We start from the raw sequence: 21186 nt of genomic DNA, 5'->3' as shown, positions 1-21186 counted from the left end.
TCTTTGGACTTCTCCTTGAACACAGACTATCCTTTCTCTCCCAAAGTTCCAATGTTCCAGAAATTCGAAAGTTATGAAAGTTTGTACAAATTGCACACGCGCGTAAATCCAGGCTACGAGGGTATCGATCGATGATCTCCGTTGGGGCAGATGTATCCGCCATTTTGGTCTCCTGTCGTTGCTCGTTCTTACACAGTAGACGATAATAGGCATGCCGAGCGAGTCACGAGGTACACGAATGAACGGGACTCGCTGCGGAGTCTGTGTATTCTAATCGTAATTAGCCTCAACGAATTTGCATGCTACGTGTCGTCGTAGTAGTTTACCGTTGTGTCAATCGTGCCGTGTGTTTTTCTATTTCAGTGAATGCTCGCGGCAAGGACGGCATGACCACCGAGGAGATGCGTAAACTCATAGAGAGGTCAGTAGAGATCGAGTGAGTTTGGTTAAAACGGTGCAACCGATTCAATCGTCACCGTCTCATGCCGCTGTGTCTCGAGCGATTTCTTGCCTCGAGAATTGTCATTGACTTTCTCGAAAGTAAATTGGCCCGAGTTTTCTATCCCCAAATTACTCGCTTCGACTTCTCGTCGTACACGGACGAGAGTCATTCATTCTCGACTCTACGCATTCTTTGCTAGACCTGCTCTCTATTACGCGTAAATTATTCTCTATCCAACGATTGGTACATGCTATCGGTGTCTCATGGACGTTCCAAAAAAATACGAAAACAAAAACTAAAGTATCGTAGTGGCGATCGAGTGCACGGTGGTGTCCGCTAAAAGAACTCCAGTACAATCCTCCTTGACAATCTGTTTTAACGTATCTCTGACTTTTTTCTTGTTTCATGGCTCTTTACGCAGGAAGCCGTAAGTTCGTTAAGACAATTAAACCGTAATTACCATGGAGGATGCATTCTTGTAACGATAATCGCGTTAGAGCGTGATTTTCGAAAGGCTTTAGAACGTTGCGTTTAACTTTGTTCCTTAGCTAGTTTTGTTTTGTGGCCAAGAGAATAGGTCAGTCAATGCTTCGACAGCGTCGCTTTCATACCAACGACAATCAGATCTCTACCTGGGTCGAAAAAAAGACAAAAACCGCTTTTACCATGTCAACGTGTGTTTGCATGCGGTCATGGTGACAACCGTCACTCGTGATACTTGTGTAGTTAACGCTAATCCTTTTTTTGTTTACCAGCCGATGCCAAACGGTATACGATCCGATCGTTGCCAGTTCATTTGTTTCCGCTACAGCTGTTGCTCCTGTCGTTGCTACAGATACTGCTGCCATTGCTGCTGGTGCTACTAATTTTAACCGCCGCTATTAATACATTTCCATCATCGTATCTAAGTAATGCAAAGATTCGCGGTGTCACTAACGTGTCCGCGAGTCGCAGCTAATGCATGCGTTGCCGAATCATCTTCATTTCATCAGTTGTTTTAATCGCTATACTTTAGATGCGTTGTAATCATCATTATTAGCAATCATTACCATTATGCTCGCCGAGCATAACGTATAAAGGTGATACGAGAAAAGGATTCAGAGCTTTGGACCTACATTTGTCCACTGCTAAATTAAAAATGTTCAAGTTCTGAACCCTTTTCCTATCCTACGTAACCAGGGTACTAATGTATCGTTGGGGGAGTTGGTGATAACACAGTACGAGGAGGAGGATTAAAATCGTAACTTGTTTGTTACAGAAACGAAGCCCCCGGCCGGCAAACCGGCGCCGGCCACGGCGGTCACGGGGGACTCCTCACACCCTACGATACTGTGGCAGTGTAACCTGTAAATCATCTTCCGTGGTCTTCCGTCTCTCTCGTCGATAGCGGCCGAAAAAGACTCGAGAGAAGCGGAAAGAGTGCGCACGCTAACTCTTCCCCCGGTGCTGTCGTCGGTCCAATTTGCAACGATTAATCATATTAGAAAAATCACCATCGTCGCGAGTAGGTAGTCAACGGTCCATCTCACACGGTGTACACCTCGTCGAACGTAGGCCACGCGGTCCACGCAACCGTCCACGGCATCCTTATCTTCTGAATCGAGAAAGAGGACCCTTCTCTTCGTCTTCGACCATATCGTTTTTCTCTCCATTTTTTACGGCCTTTCTCTATTTCGATCTCGTGTTTTTCTTCGATGTTCGATCGCTCACACGTTCTTGCTCAATTACCAACAAGGCCAGATCGCGATACTGCCAAATTCATTGACTGCCGTTCTAGACGAGGGGAACAACTATTGTTCGCGAGGCAAGGGATATCGTGCGGTTGCGCGAGAAAGTGGACGACGGCGAACGAGACACACACCGTTTGAAAGGCGAACACACCCGGCATGTTCGCGTGGACGTTGAAAACGCGACAGAAACAATTATCCGGCCCGCGACGCGTGCTCTCGGCGACGGTAAATTTCACGGGGGTCTTTTGGCGAGATGTATCCTAGGTTACAATTGTCGCTTCCAATTGTCGAGCCCACGAGTCACGGGAAGTACACACGAGATACATTAGTTACTCGCTTTTTAAGTCATGGTTGTGCCACACTGCCCTACCCGGCAGGCATATGATATTATACATACATACATACACGTATTAATGATACTATACATATATACGATTTATAATTTCGTAACGAAGGTTGTGTCCCCGCCCCCTATCACCTACCCCCTATTTTTGCTGATCGACGATCTTGGAGTCTCGACGTCGCGGAGAGCAATTTCTAAGGAGCACTGTATTTGCGACGGTGTCGCAGAGAGTGCGTCGTCGTTGTTGTCGTCGTTCTTTAGCAGTAGTCGGACAACGAGTCACATCGATGCCGTGGTGGCGTTTTAATTAGAAAAGCACCCTCGAAATTTGACGAAAACACCGATTGACTGATCCGTAGGAAGAACAACGCGGCACGTTCTATCGCAGAGACATACGATTTCAGCCGACCACATCATTCGATACGTTAGAGAAAAACAGAAATGATTATGAACGTAAGCACACGTACATGTGACATACATACGAATACACCACGCTCGCTGTCGATTTTTAATCCTCCTATATGATATTTAGTCCGCAATACACACGTACATACACACACATTTACATATATTCGCAAGCTATTCTTGATCAATTATGAATGTATTCTTGGGGGTAAGGTAGGCTCTTTTGGACGAGGGTGAGTTTAACGGGAGCAGTCTCGACTTGTTCTCAATCTCGAGGGATTAAGTGGATCACTAATATCCGCTTTCCCGAAATTATTGAGTTGAAAAATTCCAAAAATTCTGTTTGAAAATTGCTTTCCTAATCAAAAACGAACGAGTGACTTGTTCCCTACGTTGCCATCTTCTCCGGGGAAGTCCACCCTGCTCTCCAGTGTGCATACGTGAATTTAACGATACATGCGACGATGATATTATACGTGTAAGCAATTCGAGCAACAAGTACCGATTTAAACGTAAGTAGGTTATAAGATGGACGGATGGTCGCGAGGAGCGCCGTTTCCTCTTTCGTTGAACGGCGATGACGTCGAGCGTAGGAAAAATATTAAAATTCTCGCCCAACAATTACTAGAATCGCGTTTAGTATTCGAATTAGGGGAAAAAGATTGATACTAAGATGTTCGAACGTTTAAATCTATGGCTCGAAGTCTGCCAGGAAACGGTCACGGCGCGTAACTCATAGTTCGTTTTTATTACAACACTATTTAGATATACGGAAATATATAAATATATAAATAAATAAATATATATATATATATATTGACGTTCATATACAGTACGTTGTAAGTAAGTAGGTATGTCTAGGTGTCGCATTTATTTGCTGAGGCGATGCACGAGTGGTACACCAGTTGAGAGTTCACGGTCGAAGAATACCTCGTTGTAGACGATGAGGTAGTGCCGGGTTACTTTGGCCGTGGAACACGAATAGTTTTTTCATTTCTCTCTCTTCCCAATTTTATCCTTTTTGTATCGCTGGCTGCGACTCCGCTCGCCAAAGCATTTTTTACTCATCGATGTGATTTTAAAGGCTGCGCAAAGTCTCGTGTCTCGTGTATGTGTTACGATCGCGCTCTACCACAATTAAATGTAGCCATATCCAAGTCACCTTTTAACAATGTATATCACGTTTTACTCACGTAACGCTCGCGGAGCTTTTCGCTTTGAAGCTTTGAAACTTAACGCGATGAAAGAGAATTCGACGAAAATATTTAACTTATTCCAATATTAACCGCTACGATCGATTTCGCGTGCGCCTCCGGTTCGCACGTGAGCGTCGATATTTAATAAAAATAAGAAAAAAAAAAACGTGATTAACCGCGAATTATCTCGCAATTTTTCATTTATCATCGATTGGAAACTCGTTCGTCGTTATATGGATTTTGTGTGATCGATCTGGTATCGTTTCTCTCTTCGCAAGGTTTTGATGTTATTCTTTTTCGAACGATGCTGTGAAACGGTCGGTATGTAATCACCGTCCACGTTATACCTATAATATTATGCTTTGTTCCATGGAAATATTGGATGTTCGTTTCGTGCAACAACGGGGCGGTTCTTCGAGCTTCTTCGGCGGGGCGCGTATCGTTTGATCTGTTTTAAGTTCGCAAGCAGACTCGGGACATTTCGTAATTAGTAAACTTCTGTGTTGCGCTCAGTGCTCGCCTTTAAATTGGCTGTAAGTTTGCATTCTCGTACAACGATACTCGTATTTCTCCGCGTTCGTAGGGACTCGAGGATCCGCTTGCAGTACACCGTTTCCTCAGTACCACTATTTTATGTTTTTGTACCAAAGTCATAGCGTCTAACTTTACGTTAAATAAATAAAACCAAAAAAAACATTTGCTTGTTTGTCAATTTTTTTCCTCAATTTTATTGAATAATCCTTAATAAAATATTAAAATGCTAACTGAAATCGTTTTTGTGTTTGGATCTATATTCTCTTACCTGCGAGATCAATTCTTGCTTAAATATTAAGCGACAATAAATATCTGATGAAATTCAGTTGACCTCAAAAATTTTCCAATGCATAATTTGTTATATTACGAAAGCAACGCAGTAAACATTTATAATTCAAATGTTTTTTCAAAGTTTAATGACGATACCGCGCTCACCACTACATGTATACATGGTAATATTTGAATAGTGTTCGTGCAGTGATAAGTTGTGGTAGTTGGTAGCATCATTTGTTCACACGATGGCGTCCGGCGGTGGTATGTACCGTTTATTTTGCTTTTTATTATTTAGCAAGTAACGTTAAGCAATGACTTATGAATAAAGGATCGTTATAATAACGATGTTGTCCAATTTATGATTCTTGTGACGCCAGAAAATACGACAGAAGAAAGAACCGAGCCAACAACTCCGGCACAACCCCTCACCAATGTTGTGAGTGAAACAGCGCACGTAAGTCAGATAACCTATAAACTTCGTTGTTAACTGTTACACTATTCGTTTCTCTTTGTTTTATAGATAATACTCGAAATTTGTATGCTCTAATAACAATCGCAAATTCCTACAATATTAGCTACGATTTTCGTAGATCAATATTTTCAATGTTTTGTTAGGTTAATAAATTTCAATATTTCCCGCCAATCCGATGACAGCTGTTACGCTAAAATTTGTTTATATTTGAAGTTATATCACAAGAATGTGTCGTTTGCACGATTAGGTTAACGTATCTTCTTATTTTATATTTCAAATTCAAATACTTTGAATTTAATCAAAAACCATTTGTTACTGCATTGTCTGAACACCTCAAAATGTATTCAACTGTGTGTGAACTTCTCAAACAAATATATAAAAATATTTGTTTGAATCCTAATTGGGGTCTTTTTAAAGCCATTTATTACATTTATAGTTTGTAAAGACACGTTAAGTAAATGAAAGATAACTTAAGTGAATACCGGTCTATTGTTACATTATGTACGGGATATAATAAAGAATATAATAGATAGCTTAAGGAGGACCTCGATTTGATTAAAAATTATGTCAGTATTAATGTGTCATTCAATTTGTTGTTACAGAGGATACTAGCAATGAATAAGGACTCTGACCTGTCTGGTGTACCTCCAAAGAAATCTCGTGTCGAGGTGCAATCTCTACCAACGAGACAATACTTGGATCAAACCGTAGTTCCAATTTTGTTACAAGCGCTGTCAACATTAGCTAAGGAGAGACCCGCTGACCCCATCAGCTTTTTAGCTGGATATTTGTTAAGGAACAAGAGCCAATATGACAATGGTGAATCACCGCCAACTAGTCAATGAACTGCCTATCGATTTTTAAGTATGTGATGGAAATTCGATAAATTGTTTATGAACATTTACTGACTTTTTATAGACACTTATTGACATAGGGATATATTTGAATTGGGCAAGGTGCATCCGTGTAATTTCAAATTGAATAAAAATGTATTAGCTTTTTATCATGCGACGGTTCTTTCAATGGTTCAAGCGCAGTAATATAAGTTACCACTAATGTTCATTTTTGTATCTATCTAATCAATTCTTTACGATTGCTTCCCTCTTTCCATTGTGTGTGTATGCAGATAATTCAAATTTGTACAGGTTAACCATGTTACAAAGACATTAAATATTTTCAATAGTTCAAATCTGAAACAATTTCTTTCTCTCTGAAATCCTGAACAGAATTATTTCCTGTTATCCACGTTTTCGCATCATCGTGAAAAACGAGGATCGTTATCGCTGGTTCAATAAATCGTAATGTCTCCTGTGTTCGTGTCGATTTTAATTGGACAACTTAATTGGATCCAATTGAACGTAATTGGTCAACGAATTGTCACAAAATGTATTTTACACTCCGATAAATTCACTAATTTACGTATATACAGCCTACAAACGCGCACTTTGAATTTATCTCGCAACTGCGTTGATAGTTTAGCGTTCAAATTTGCCTAATTTTTCGCGTACAAGAGTCTAACCGGATATTAGTCCGGTTGCTGAATCGTTGAGCATGGTGTGAACGATTTAACTGCGTTGGTAGATTGTAACAGTTTCACAGAAAGAATATTCGTGCACAGTCGAGATAATACTGTTGCATTGTATAAAAGGACGACGAGGAGATATCGGGTAATTTCATAGAGAACAATTGGCGCGGTAGCTTCATCGTACCGAGTCCAATTAACGAGGTCTCTTTTGTATACCGCCTTGGCTACTTGCTAGTATTGTAACCGTACATTTTCCGCAAACTCCCTATTACTCTTATCTTTTTACTTATTACGCTGCGTTTTCTAGATACAATTGTCTCTAGCGATATACGATTTTATGTATATTTAGCGAAATTAGAGAGCATAGGCAAATTGTAATTCTTCGCGCGCTTTTTCATTTATAGCGCCGTCAAATATCGGTACTCCTTACGTATGGCGGTTTTTTTGAATCAGAACGTTTTCAAAATTTATCCTAATTAAACTTGTTTATAGAATGAAGTACTTTTAGAGAGTTTGAGAGTTTGCAAAGCAAGTTTACAAGAGTATAATTAACGTATTTATGTATCAAGTATTATAATAAGAATCAAGTATTATAATATGTTTTTAGCAACTTTACTGTACGTGCAAAGTACTCGGTAACATTTAAAGTTATTTTTTCAGAATTGTTTCGGGAGAGCACTATTTTTGCATCGAGCAGTAATTTTGACTTGGCCGTGACAGCATATAGCAGTTAGCGCGCTCTACACGCACAAAGAAGAACGAGCAGCAAGTAAACTGAGGCGGGTAGTTAATGGGTAAACCGTGTCACGGCTTTCGTCGTGCGCGTACAATCTGCAGATTCACGCTCGTACGGCCACACGATATACAGTGCCTCGGTTCAATTGGCACGCATATTGGAATTCTATTAGCGAGATTACCGACAGTAATTGCTCGGTTTCGCGCAATATCGCACCGCTCGTCTGTGCCCAGCCAGGCCAACAGGCTAGCGAGCGTCAAACGCGGATTAAACGCGCGTCTTGATTCGCGGTCGAAGCAAGACAAGGTACATTATGTTGTCGGTCGTGGCTGTGTTGCGGCGTAGTCGCAGCAGGGTCCCGGAAATCGTGTTGGAATGCACCATGAATTGCGAGTTTGAATATGCACGGCTACATTAGCCCGGACGAGAGCCCAGTCAAAGGATTCAGAGACGTTCGACTGAAATTACTCGAGGGTCGTTTCGACCGGGCGTCTACCGTCGGTTTCGCGCCGTTCCTCTCTGAAAATCTAATCGAAAGTTCCTACGAGCTAGGAAATGAAAGTTGAACGCGGCCAGGGAAGGACGGGAATGAAAAAATAAAAAGAAAACTGTACACCATGAAAGTAACGTGTTTCGTTTGCGAAAGAAACGAAACTTTCATCCAAGTTCCCGCAGCGATCTTGGAGGGTGGTAAATGCGAGATTTTTCGAAATTCCTCTCTTCGAACACACTTTGAGTAACATCAAATTTTTCGTCATAACTGGAAACTCTAGTACAACTTTTTTATCTCTCTTTGCTTGTTCGTGGTGGAGTCGAGGGAAAAAACGCTTACTAGGCAGATTCGCGCGAGAGCTAAAGCCCTCTTTTCTCTCATATTTTTTGCCATGCTAAAATTCTATCTGATAGCCAGAAAGTTTTTTCGCTTTCCTTTTTCCTCTCACTCTCTTGCTTTCTCTGTTGTAATTTTCTTTTTCTTTATTATTCATGTTTCATTTTGTTCGCGAAAGATGATACCTGCAGCCATTGGCGTAACTAGGTAGGGGTTCTTTGCTGAATACGGGGATGTAACGTGTGCCGGTATAATGAGTGGAAATACAACTCGTATAACACGTACAAAATATAGTGCACACGTTAGATGCGAGATTAGCACGTGGCCGACCTAAGAGCGATCCGTCCTGGACAAAAATTCTGATGAAACTTGCAGACTGAACGTTGCACGGACGTTTCGCTTCAGCGTTTATTAAACGTATCTGTACCGAAAGTAGCGAAGCACGTTTGCAATATAAAATCGTTAATTAAATATCGAAACGTTTGCAGCTGCAAATTAAAAGCCTCCCCTTCTCTCTTTCTTTTGATGACGAGAGAGCATATTCAGCTCGAAAATGAAATTCGTAATTCGGTCACGTTGCAGTCGGACGTTTTAATCAGCCTGACGGAACGCTTGAAATCCGTGAAGGAACGGCTCTTTCTTCTATCGTTTCTGCCCCTCCGCTCTTCCGCCAGGTCTCTTCTCCTCTTTCTGAATTATCTTGCGGTTCCTTGCTCGCGGGGACACAGATTTTCATTTCAGATCTGGCTCCGGTACAGTGCAGAGGAGAAAATAGAAGTCGCTTCCCGTTGATTTCAATCTGTTTGACGGTACTCCGCTCGGTCTTTCTCGCTTCGCGTAGCGTCGCGATGCTCGAGGCCGGCCGCATCGCGTCGCTACCCCGAAGACAACGAGACAAGATCCGCGACGCAGGCATTCGTTATCGTACCACGGCATCTCGTCCCCGACTATTCGATGACGTTCCCCTTTCTTTTTCCTCTTTCTGTCGTGCTTGCTCGTCCTACGTTGACGTTTCCCTCCGTTAGAACATCGACAAGCAATTACGCGAAACTTTGTCGATTCTTCCTGAACGGTCTTCCATCTCCGTTTTCTCCAAACATAGCAAAGTTATCGAATTGGTTCGAGTATTCCAACAATTTGAAAATATTTTCGCCTAGCCTAGATATGAATAAAGAAATGTATCTCTAATAAGAACGTAGTTATGATGACCAAAGAACCACCGTGTATATCTCAAATACCGGGGACTCGTTCTTGGCGAATAACAGCTTGTTTTTCGTTATCCGCTCATCGTATATCGAGCATGGAAGAGACAACAGCGATCTCGTGCCATCAGGCTGTCGTTTATTAAGGCACCGTAAACCCTTGAGCGCTTGAACTCTGTATGTCGAGTTCGCAAGAATTCCCGAGTAATTCTGGAAAGGGAAAAACTTTGCCTTAATTGGACAGCGATGAAACACAAACACGATCGTCTTCGTGAGCCACGGCAATCTTGCGAACATTCCATTTCTCTTCACGTCGAACGATTAGTTAGAAAACACGCAACAGACTCAATTTCATAATGGTGTTTACTTTCGCTTTGGGAACGCAGAATACGTCGCACGTTTAAGCGAAACAAGTTTGGCTGTGTGCATCAAGCTGCAGACAATATTCTACAGTCAAGTTGATGAATGTTTACTGTAAACACACCAACTTACTCCGCGACTCAATCTCGTTACCACCTTTCTGGATTGTTTCTTAGACTATCTCGATGGCAATGAGCTGGATCAGACACCATAAGGGTACCCTTTCTTCCAACTTCCCTGTTTCGATAAACTTTTGTTTCAGTATCGAGAAACTACATAAAATTGTATGAAATTTTAAAAACTAATTTGTAGAGATGGGTCTTGTGTAGGAGAAAATTTTAAACAAGGGATTGTGAGAATAATGAAGTGATACGGTGTTCTCTCACGGAGCAATATGTAGGAGATTAGGATCTCATTGTCTACTTTCTCAATTCCGAGGCCCATAAGTTAGATCAGCCATTTCACTAGAGTCTAATGACCAGCCCTAACGCGCACGCGTAAAACACAAGGGACCTCTAGCGTTCTCTTTTTACTCTCGTATATTTTTCAACTCTATTTTTATACCTCTGGAAATTGCATCGGTGTACAAAGCAGTACCAATATTGATATCTCTCGGCTGTATCAACGAACATTTTGCGCGAACCAGTATATATTCGTGCAGAAGGGGTTTAATGCACAAATCCACTCCCTCGGGTTTCAGTTTTCGATCGCAGCTGGACGTCGAATCGACTCGGTTTCCTGCGCTCCGCCATCCCTTCATCTTCTCTCAGTGGTGCCAGCAGGTAGGCGTCTCTCGGAAATCGCTTAATCCTCCGACCGGTCGAAAGCCCTTCGCCCGGTATTACGGTAAACGTTGATTTGTGGTCGCGGCACAGACATTATTTATAATTTGTGGGTATTAATAGCTGACTCACGCGTGCGTACCTCCGGGGGTATATAACGGCCGAGAGCCTTTCTCTTCTCATCTATCTCGCCCATCGCCGATAAATTTCCTATCCGCTCGGACCTAGTTCAACTTTCGCTTTATCCTCAATTTCATTTCATAGGACACACTTTCTTTCCCCGATCGGTCAATTCAAATTTTGCACAAGATCATCAGTTTTTTTATCAGACTGCACTACTTGTCTCGACAAAATTACTTAAGGTAATTTCCAACCCCTTGCCTTTAATTTAAAGGTACGCACAGATTGTTCCAACAAAGAGTGCACATACACGCGATTGACGGTGCATTGTTCTTTCGTGGTCAAGGGAAGAAAAGGTTGGCGATTAAAAGGCGAACAATGAGTAGATGACTCTATGGAAGACTAACGGTGGAATACGATATTTCTCGGAGACTGTTATTTCGCGGGGGAGTCCAGGAACGGGCATATACGAGAGGCGCCGAGATAACGGAATCAGATAGTAGCCGTGCCATCTCTTACCGTGGAATAATACCTTATGGAGATATAACTCACTCCGGCCAAACCGATATTTTTGCGGCAGAAGCACGCACATAGGTGCCTTCGTTCGACCTCTTCCTATGCTGACAACCAACGTCTGCCGGTCCGTAATGGCTTATTCTCGAAATCGTCGACCGGGGTGTAATAAACTGTTCGGAGACTACCAATCAACCGACAAAAATACGTTTCGTGATGCTACGAAAATATTGTACTGTCGTCACGAACGCGGTCTCATCACGATCGAACACCTTTTTTCTTCGACCTCGTTTCGAACCTTACCGATTCAATGCTCCGCGTTAAGTATATTGTCAATGGACTGCGAATATTTATGATACATTGAGGTCTACGGAGTATAAATACGATTTATGAAATCCACAGTCTACAGCGTACGGGATTCATGTTTACTTTATAGAATGCCATACATCATAAATTATTAACATTTGTATTTTATCAACCTTAACTTTTTTATCGGTAATTCTTACTAATATTATTATTACTTAGTTTTCACTGTTATTTGTCGATATCGACGTTGCTGAGAAAATTCAATCATTGTAATCCATTTCCTTGTTATTAATTTCCATGGAAAGCTTCGTAGAATAACTGAAAGATCATTCGTCACTGAGAGAGAACAGAACGCTGTTAGCTTCTGATTACACACTACCATTAATTAATTTGAAACACGGGACAAAGGAAAGGATCAACCGTTGCGTTTCATTTTGTAATTTGTTCGAAGGCGCGATTATACTTTCTGCGAGATAAAAGATTTTTCTGAAATACACTGCAAAATTGTATTGTACGAAAATATTTGTGTTCGCATTAATTAATCGAACTCGATAGCCATTGGTTAATCCTTACTGGCTTAAAGCGATCTTTCTCCTTCGATAACGATCTCCCCGAAGGCGAGCGCGTGCAGCACGATAATTGTTTAGCGAGTAAGCGTTCGTGTAAATGGGATTTGCACAAGGAGTGGACGGAAATTCTGCGACACACGAGTCACCGCAGAGAGGAATTGTTGGGAAGAGGATCGAAGATGTTTACTGGATTCGGCTGCGGTCCACGGTGAATCAGGCCGCGAATTGGAATTCCCCACCTAATAAATCACCGTTGTATATCTACCCGCCCCTGTCTGCCGCTAGCATCCCTGTTCGACGATATACATTGAAGCGTCAACGTCGTCGTTCAACAGGGCACGGTCTCTCGTCAGGAAAGCGAACATTGTTTCGCGTGTGACCGTAGAACCGATTACGGTGGAACGATCGAGCAGATAACGAAACACGCCTGCCACCAGCGAGACAACTGCACGGAGTGCTGGTTTGATCGATACAGCGGATCGATCGTTCGCGCGAAATCCGACAGAATCGCGAGGGTGAATAAACGATCCGTATTTATTCTGATCGATAAAGATCCAATCGAATGATGGAGAGTTATTATCGGAATAAGGTCAATCTGCTTCCCCTTACCCTCTTATTGTTTTTTCTTTCACCACGGTCGTTAGTGGGGGATTAACACCTTTCGAGGGGTGGGTGATCGCGTTAAGTTTTAGTAAATACGTCATTTACGTCCGATTTCTTGTTTGATGCGCGCACGTGTCGCGAATGTATTATTCATGGGAACAGAGTATTAAACAGATAAGCAACATTCCGGGAACCTGTACCCCAATATTCCCTTACATGCTATAAAATGGTTAAGAATATGTAAGCTCGTTCATTTCGACGAAACGAGCTAGCCGGTATTCAAGTTCAGGCTTTAATATCGCTGAGAGCGGGTACGCGTTGACAAAAAGGCTAGAGAGTTTTTATTAAAACTGGTTCACCCTCTCTGTTTCGTTCTCGCTACCCTCTTGCGCATTGATTTTCAATGTAATTTCGCAAATTTATGGGCCATTTGCATCGGTCCACGGACACGGCACCGATACGATCGCGTTTAATAATTTTCTGTTTTTTCTTCCTCCTTCTTCCTTTTTCAACTTTAACCGTCCCCTTCTATTCCGGGCTCTTCCCCCTTTTTTTTATTCTTCCCGCTCTTTTCATTTCATCCGACGAAATGGATTTCGTTCCATCGGATGTTACCGTTGCGAAATAGCCAACCGGTTATCTTCTTCCTGTTCCAGGACATTTTTCAAGGCCTATCCAGCCGCAGTATCGCATTTCGGATACGTCGCGAAAACGCTATAAACCACCGAACGAAACGATTGCCCCTGTTTCTCGTTTCTTTGTCACCCTCCCGTGTTACCACCCTTACAACCGTCACCGCCGCTACGACACGGACCAACCTCGGTGCCGACATTCGAATTCGCCATTAAACATGGTCGCGGCTTATCTTAATGGACATCTGGTTGCTTCCTTGGATCCTGCGACGCGATACACGGCAATCTTTTGGGACGGGAAACCTTCATCCTGGATAATCGATGACCAACGCTTTCACGAATTACTAGATCAATCAGACTTTGCTGATCGATTCCGCGGTTCCTCTAAGATCACTCGTCAGCAAATATGTATTTCATAAATTGCGCGCACCAAAGATAAATACTGTTTATTTGCAGTATTTATATCGATATCTCTCGAATTTATGAGCCGATTCAATTCGTTCACTTGATTCGATCACTTGATAATACGTACATTAATTTGCATAGCGGTGTACAATACAAGCATTGCATATTTACAACGAATAAATATCGAACCCGAAATTGGGAAGTGCTCGATACATGCACTTCTATCAAAGCGAAATATTCATTCGTTTTCCTAATAGACCACAGAAATACTCCAAAGATGTCTAGCTAGTACAGGTCGTTTAACGGCAGAAAATTTCAGCGGACTATAAAACAGCTCGTTGAAAATGACGTTGAACTCTCGCGATGCTCAAAATGATCGAGGTGAAAACATTTTGGTAGATTTCAAGGTACGTTAGCCGTCCTGTAGCGGAAGCTAGAGTAACGATCGTCGTCGCTGTTCGTGGAAGATGTAAAGAAGACTGTACAGTTTTTTTCGTCGAACAAGACGTTCCCGCCTTGGCAGTCTCTACTTGGAAATAGAGTAATACGTCTCTCCGTCTGTCCGTATGTCTTTCTCCCTCTCTCAACGCGAGTACTCTTTAATTTACTGCCGTTCTCCACGGCTGGTGCAAACTGCATTAATAACAAGCCCGCTCGCTTCTTTGACGCTGCGTTCGGGGAAGGTGGCTCGAATAAAAACTTACCCCATCGACTCTTGTCGCGAGATCGCCGCGAGTATTTTTCTTCGCGACAACGACCGGAAAAACAACAGAATAAAGGACTCGTTTAATTGAAAGTTGCGCATGTCGGAACACTTTATAAATTTTGGGGTAGAGGGTTAAGATGTTTTTCTGGTAGACCATAAAAGATGTATGTATTAAAGTCGATTTAGTCAGACATATAAATTTTTATTCGGTTACCCTTTTGAAGATAACGGTTTTGCGGTATCGGTTTTGGCAAATTGTATCCGCGAAGCTGAGGGTGTCGATGACAACGCAAGGATTTCATCCCCGTCGGTTACTGTACCTTTTATCCGGCCATGCAGAGTGGCCCCGTATTAAAATGTAAATGCGTGGTAGCTAGTTATTATGCGGAGCGACCGATGCGATCTCCACCGGCGGCGATGCGATCCTCGTCGTGTGTGCTTCCTCCTGCGTCCCTCGTCGTCGCCGTAAACACCCGATAATGGGCAAACCGTGTACCTCGCTATCCACCTCTGTACACGGACGCGAGTGCGACAAAGAGTAGTCTAAGAGCAGACAGAGAGAATACGGTACCAGAAGCGAGTCGATCAGCGTTGTTCTGACCTCTCGCGATCAAAAATCGTTCGGACACCATCCTCCGCGATCTTCTTCCTCGCTTGTTCACGGATTTAACGCCCTACCGGATACTTTCGCAAGCATCTTCGACGGCTGTCGCGATCCAGCTTACGATAGATCAAGTTCAACCGTGTTCGGATTACTCCCTTGGATCGTGCTCGTAAAACTTTCGGATCTCGAACGTTTTTCTTCGGGCGTTAATCGCTACGATTTCGATTAAGATAGCGGAGTCGTAAAAGTGGACCTTCGTATCGAATCGGTTATGGTATCATGAAATTCGAATTTGTATGTTCCATTGGCTGTAAGAGCATGTTTGTTTTTCCTCAAATCAACAATGACAATTATGCAGTAATTTCCATATGTCATTCATGGTGTGGAAATGCATATATTTAGCACGAACGGAAGTCTTGCATAAATATTTTGCTCCTGTAAAATCCGATGGAAAAAATATTTGGTATCTGAACCTAACCCGATTCAAACCGAGGATATAAAATGCAATCGAACGTAGATCGAAATTTTATTTGAACCGTTAAGAACTTTTTATATCCGTCCGTTCCACTCCTCCGAAAATACAGCCATAACCGCGAGCACGGTTTTATCCTCGCGATCCCCGCGAATTTTTTTTCCTCCGCATACTCCGTGACTCCGCGATGAAAAATATTTGCTGCTTTCGTTATTACTGTTCGCGTCTGCATCTGCTACGTGGGACTAGAAGGTGGATTCTTCGGCGGAAGGCACGTTCGCTACTCGTTCCTCCTGGTTGTCACCGTGTTTTCGCGATGTTATCACTGCCGCCTGTTTTGTGGCTTTCGTATTATTTGTGCATTTCCACGGTTATATTCCTGCGGCTCTCCGTTCTACCGTATAATAAAATCTCTCTCCGCAGACTATCTTCTCCTTGCCCCTCCTTTAGCCTGATGCCCTTGTATACGTATAGCGAGGAACACGCATTCCACACCTGAGACTTCGGGGACTTTCGTGCTTGGAAATTACGAAGATTACCGAAACTCGAAGTCTTAAAATTTCAGGGTCTTTCGTGTCTCGAACACGTAAGCTTTCGGATTTGCAGATTGAAATTCTTGAATTCTGTTGTTACCAAATTTCTAAATCTCTAAATTCCTGAATCAGCGAATTATCCCGAAATTTCCAAATGACCGAATTACCGAATCCGGAAATTTCCATGCTCCAAATTCCTAAATTCCAAATTCCTGAACTCGAGAAAAATTTGCTCCATCCTTGGGTACACACAGTATGTTGCTTGCACGGGGCAACGCGTGGTGCATTCTTGGCGCGGTAAAAGGGATGAGAGCGAGGGGTAGGTAGGGGATAGACCGGCGAGAGAAAGAGAGAGCGAAGGGAACGATTCGAGGGTATGGGACCCGAGGAAAACATAGAGGGCTGAGTAACTGCAAACAACAAATACCACCGGGTACCGGGACGTGCATTCCACCGACGACGACGACGACGACGGTGTGTATAAACACGAAGTCGACGGCCGTGAAATCCGTGCAGAGAAACCCAGTTAATGCCGTTGAAGTACACGATACTCCGGCTATATTTGTCGATCGTTCCCAAAGACGATATATAGATACCGTAAGCGTAAGCTAATCGGGCTCTTCGCTCCGAGGAACTTCGTACACCTATCGGTCCTGTGCTAATGAACCGGGCTCACCTTGATACGGCCAAAGCAAGGCGAAACCAGACGACGACAGATTCAAGATTTTAGATGAGAAGGATGCTGATCGGGACAACTTACCTGCGGTCGCAACAGATTACCAAGTCGACTGATTAACGCTGACCACGAGTCAAGTTTCCTCGTTCTATTAGGTCAAAGAGCGTCCCAACTGGTCGACGATACAGCAGATTGGACGAGGATGCGGCAAACTCGTGAAATAATTATAGCCCAGGCAAATTGGATCTTTATTTGGTTAGGTTAGAAAGTTAGGAATATTCTTGTTTCTCTGTGGCTGAGGTAATGGAACGTTTGCGGGTCGACGAGCTCTCTCGATAGAAGGTATATCGTTGGCGAACGAGAGAGCCGCGATTATTCATGGCGCGGAATGCATCATTGAACGTTTAATAAGGAAGCGATGCAACGGAAAGAATCGTCGACTATCGCGCGGCGGAACGGCGTCGTAAAAGGAACGCCCTGGAAACGTAGGATCGACGATACGCTGCCGGGTAGCCTGGCAACGAGCTCGCATAAATATTTCTGAAAAATTAACGAACCAGCAATAATGTATTTCACAACGGTTGATAAGTTCCGTCGAGTAACACGAGCGGCGAGTAAAGCGCGGCGAAAGAGGCTGCCCTGATAAATAGGTCGATCATAGACGCCCTGCCGGAGCGTAAAGGATTAATCTTCTCTCGGCAAGAAGTTTAAATATTAAATACGAGTTTTCGCCGCGATTAATTGATTATCGCTTTACGGCATGATGAACGAGCCTTCAACCGGAGCCGATAAATAGACACGTATAGAAACGAGTCGCGAGTATGCGCGCCTGCGAACAGGTGTGCTAGCTGTGAAAAAAAAGAGAAGAAAAAACAACGGAGGAAAAACGTGTGGTCTCAAAATGTTGGCCTAAATGGTACGATCCATTAGGCTGGAAAATTCGAAGGACGTTCCACGGGTCGATATCACCTTCTATTACAACGGTCCACTTTGCGAAAGAATAGAGGTCAGACGGATCGAATCCGTGCGATTAATCGCCTCATTTTGCTTCGGTCTTTAGGTAAATCAATTCTTTCTTTTGAAGATAGGAAAATACATTAGAACTTTTATAAGTTTAATACGTTTATAGGTTTGTTAATATGAAGATTAAAGTAAAGATTGAGATCTATGTTAACCCAATTCACAGTATGCTAAGATGACCTCGTTTAAGGTTGTTTCGTATAATGTTTCGCTTCAGTAGATATCGAATCATTATTCGAAGCGATACTCGTACACCTCCACCGATATAATTTAGACACTCGATAATCAAGAGGGTGGTTTTCAGGTCACGGTTGCCGAGAAATAAGAAAGCTGGATGTAAATTCGATCGTTTAAAATTGTAATGGTTGTTCGCGAGGAGATAATGATTGTCGTCGCGTCTCGACTCGGTTAGTCGATTTGCATTCGGCGGTGAATCGATAAATTTCTCTGTAATTGCTTCGATAAAACGGACGCGACGGCCGATCGTTTACCAGCGGCCGCGTTCTCGAGAACGGATGAAGCTCCTTTTTAGCGCGTATTTCCAATGAACGCGACAAAGAGGTTGGCCCGGTCCAGGGGGCCTGGATATCGCGACGCCGCTAAATATTCGAATCGCCGTTCGCGATACAAGAGATTATTAAAATATTTAAACGAGCTCGTCGACCGGTTGTTACCGGGACCCGGAGTCCTCTCCTCGCGAGGTTCTCAATTAAATGCTAACGAGCGAAGAGCTCTTTCCACCTGAATACTGCTTCGTTGGAAGCTGCAGCAGCCACCTAGCTTTTCCTTCGGCCTCTACCCCGTCACCGTCGTTCCTCCACGGCTTCGCCGAGGCCCTTCTTCTCTTTTTCCCCCGACGACATTGTTTTAACGAGACTGGGAAGTGCAATTTGTTCGTCCTGCCCTCGCTCCGTCGCAAGAGGGGTTACCCACCCTTTTTCTTCTCTTTCTCCCTCGTTCCGATACCCTTTTTCTCGCGGAACTCCCGTCGTAATCCTTGTGTGTGCGTGCAGCCACGTCGCTACCGTGCGCCACGGTATTTCAGCGGCTTCGTAAAAATCGCTGACGGTAGTTTCGAAATTTATGTTTACATTGCTCACCGACGAGCACCCGGCGAGATTCAAACTTGTCGACTCAGTTCGCCGCCAACAATAGGATACGTCGAGCGGTAATTGAAATGTTGCTTGCGCGCGAGAACGGCCTCTGGCTGGTTAACCCGTTGCCGTGTTCCGAACAAAAAAGAATCGCGTACTTCGCGGGGTCCATTACGCTTGGCTAACTAAATCCGTCGGTTGTTCCGTCGAGAGTGTTGTTGTTGTTGCATCCGCCCACGGATACAATCCGAGCGATCATCCTTACAATTCGGCAAATTTTTACCGTTTTTCCTAGCCGACTATTTTGTTTCTGCTCTTTGGCTCGGAAAAACTTAGCCTGCTTGGGAGACCGGGGAAACTGGAGCAGCTTCGAATAACGCACTCTCCAGAAAAAAATTTAATAAAGTTCACCGCGTGCGCGCTATGCTTGAGTCCGTTACCCAGCCATGTAATTGCGCGGATTGCAGATTATGTTTGACCCTCCCTTTTTTAATTTGGACGCTAGATTGCTGGAACCTACCTCTTTCAAAACTCCTCAATTATCAAATCTCCCAAAATAAAATATACGTGTCAGGAAACTGCACTCACCGTGCTCGTAAAAACTCCCGTGTTCTTATAAATTTCACAAAGCATCGATTTTTGAAATCCCAGTAGTAGTTTCTTCGGTCCCATAAATTTCGCAAGGAATCGGTTTTTTAAATCTATTTCGAGAAGTTCAGCAGCCTACCCGTAGAAACTGGCAGAGACTAAGGTTCGAATTAAAATTTAATTTGCAACTAGTTAAAAAGTTAGCGACACCCGCCAGCGTAAGAACCGGCAGCGTAGCTACGATAATGTAAGGGGTGAAGTTTGGATGGCTGAAGACACGGGGGTGTCCCCGTCGCGAGTCTCCCACCGCGACCGACCGAGCGGGGAAGAATCATGCGAGCATCCGGGAAATTCGAGAAGCGCGAACTCGTTAGCCCGTAAATCGTCGTCACCGTCTGTTCCACGGGACACCAGGTTAGGATAAGGTTAGTCGCGATTAAAGCGTGCATCCAGCTGTCGTAGCCCGCGCTCCATAGGAGGGGTTCAATTACAAGGCAGAGACGAGCCGCCCTGTTCGTTGTCTTTGTCGTTACTGTTCTCAGCAGGCAATTAAGCGGCGATGTCACTGCTTATCGTTACCGTTTGCAGCGCAGAACGCGAATAATTAATTGGAGATGGTAGCTGCTTCATAAGGATTTTCTTAAAAATATCAATGCTTTCGCTGCGCTTTGTGCTACGCTGCTGAGGCAGCTTCTTTCTTTCCGTTAAACTCGCGTCGAGTATTATGATTATATTTGATGCTGTTTCCTTTGTGCGTGTTCCTGATATTCCGGTAAAGGATCCTCGGAATTATATCGACCATATTTCACTTACATCGACTGTGTAGTTATATTGACGTAAAGATTTATTTGAACGGGGAACCGATATAAAAACTGTACTCGTATCGATACTGTACATGTATCGTATCGTATGCAATTAATGCTGCGTACACGGAGCAGTCAGGTCAATGAACCACCGTTACACCATCCGACATTCGCATCAACGTGGACGATTAAACGCAGAAACTTTCCGCACGACTACGTAAGATACTTTTGAACGTCTCGATGGCGATCCTCGTGGCAGACTGTTTGCGAGATTAACCGAGCACGAAACACGATCGGTGTTATATATAGCCCGGGATTTATCAATCGAGTCGTCGCGAATCGGCTCAAAGACGTTTATACGACAAATCGTTCAATTTCCAACGGTGCAGCTGAATATCGCTTGAATCTCGCGACGCGGACCGTTTTCTGTCTTCGTGCCAAGGAAGGGAATAGGCTGTCCCAGATGATAGCTGAAAATATAGGCAAGCAAGAGAACACGGGGTAGAAGGAGGGGAAAAAGATTGCGAGAAGAAGGGAAACGTGGCGCGCATACAAGGGTAGGTGGATCCGTACGAATCCCTTGGAATAGAATAAAGAACCGGCGTATCGGCGAAACTACATAACCGTAACGATATTACGTCGCAAAAGGAGTTATTTGCCGCTGTAAATAAGGAGGTGAGGAACAGAAGCAGGGGGGGAGAGAGGGCGGTAGG

The 21186-nt window shown here is 43.6% G+C and overlaps 2 protein-coding genes across 52 annotated transcripts in view; both read left to right on the top strand.

The window, feature by feature from the left end:
- The window catches only part of Dscam1 (Down syndrome cell adhesion molecule 1), a 61342-nt gene extending 56530 nt beyond the window's left edge, over window positions 1–4812 (top strand). For all 50 annotated transcript variants that reach the window (XM_076533914.1, XM_076533911.1, XM_076533915.1 and 47 more), the window contains exons 28-29: window positions 364–421; window positions 1701–4812. In XM_076533914.1, coding sequence (XP_076390029.1) covers window positions 364–421; window positions 1701–1785 — 143 coding nt within the window. In that variant the 3' untranslated portion in view covers window positions 1786–4812. The remainder of the gene's footprint in view (window positions 1–363; window positions 422–1700) is intronic.
- Window positions 4813–5051: 239 nt separating this feature from the next.
- On the top strand, window positions 5052–6403 carry LOC100879209 (protein dpy-30 homolog). 2 transcript variants are annotated; one of them, XM_012281474.2, is made up of 3 exons: window positions 5052–5184; window positions 5301–5377; window positions 5998–6403. In XM_012281474.2, exons 1-3 carry the CDS (start codon window positions 5169–5171, stop codon window positions 6238–6240), a joined length of 336 nt encoding a protein of 111 aa, XP_012136864.1. In that variant the 5' UTR covers window positions 5052–5168; the 3' UTR covers window positions 6241–6403. The 2 variants fall into 2 exon arrangements, with proteins under 2 accessions (XP_012136864.1, XP_012136856.1); XM_012281466.2 differs by lacking the exon at window positions 5052–5184 and having other exon boundaries at window positions 5191–5377.
- Window positions 6404–21186: the final 14783 nt, after the last annotated feature.

The sequence above is a fragment of the Megachile rotundata genome, chromosome 7, assembly GCF_050947335.1.
Source record: "Megachile rotundata isolate GNS110a chromosome 7, iyMegRotu1, whole genome shotgun sequence".
NCBI classification, from domain to species: Eukaryota; Metazoa; Arthropoda; class Insecta; order Hymenoptera; family Megachilidae; genus Megachile; species Megachile rotundata.
The sequence above is the reverse complement of the archived record's forward strand: the minus strand, read 5'-3'. Positions and strand labels throughout refer to the sequence as shown.

Excerpts from the sequence above, each read along its gene's own strand:
- LOC100879209 (XM_012281466.2), top strand. The coding sequence starts at position 5,282 with ATGATTCTTGTGACGCCAGAAAATACGACAGAAGAAAGAACCGAGCCA. Across the intron at positions 5,378-5,997 it reads TTGTGAGTGAAACAGCGCAC|AGGATACTAGCAATGAATAA; the intron begins GTAAGTCAGATA and ends TTGTTGTTACAG.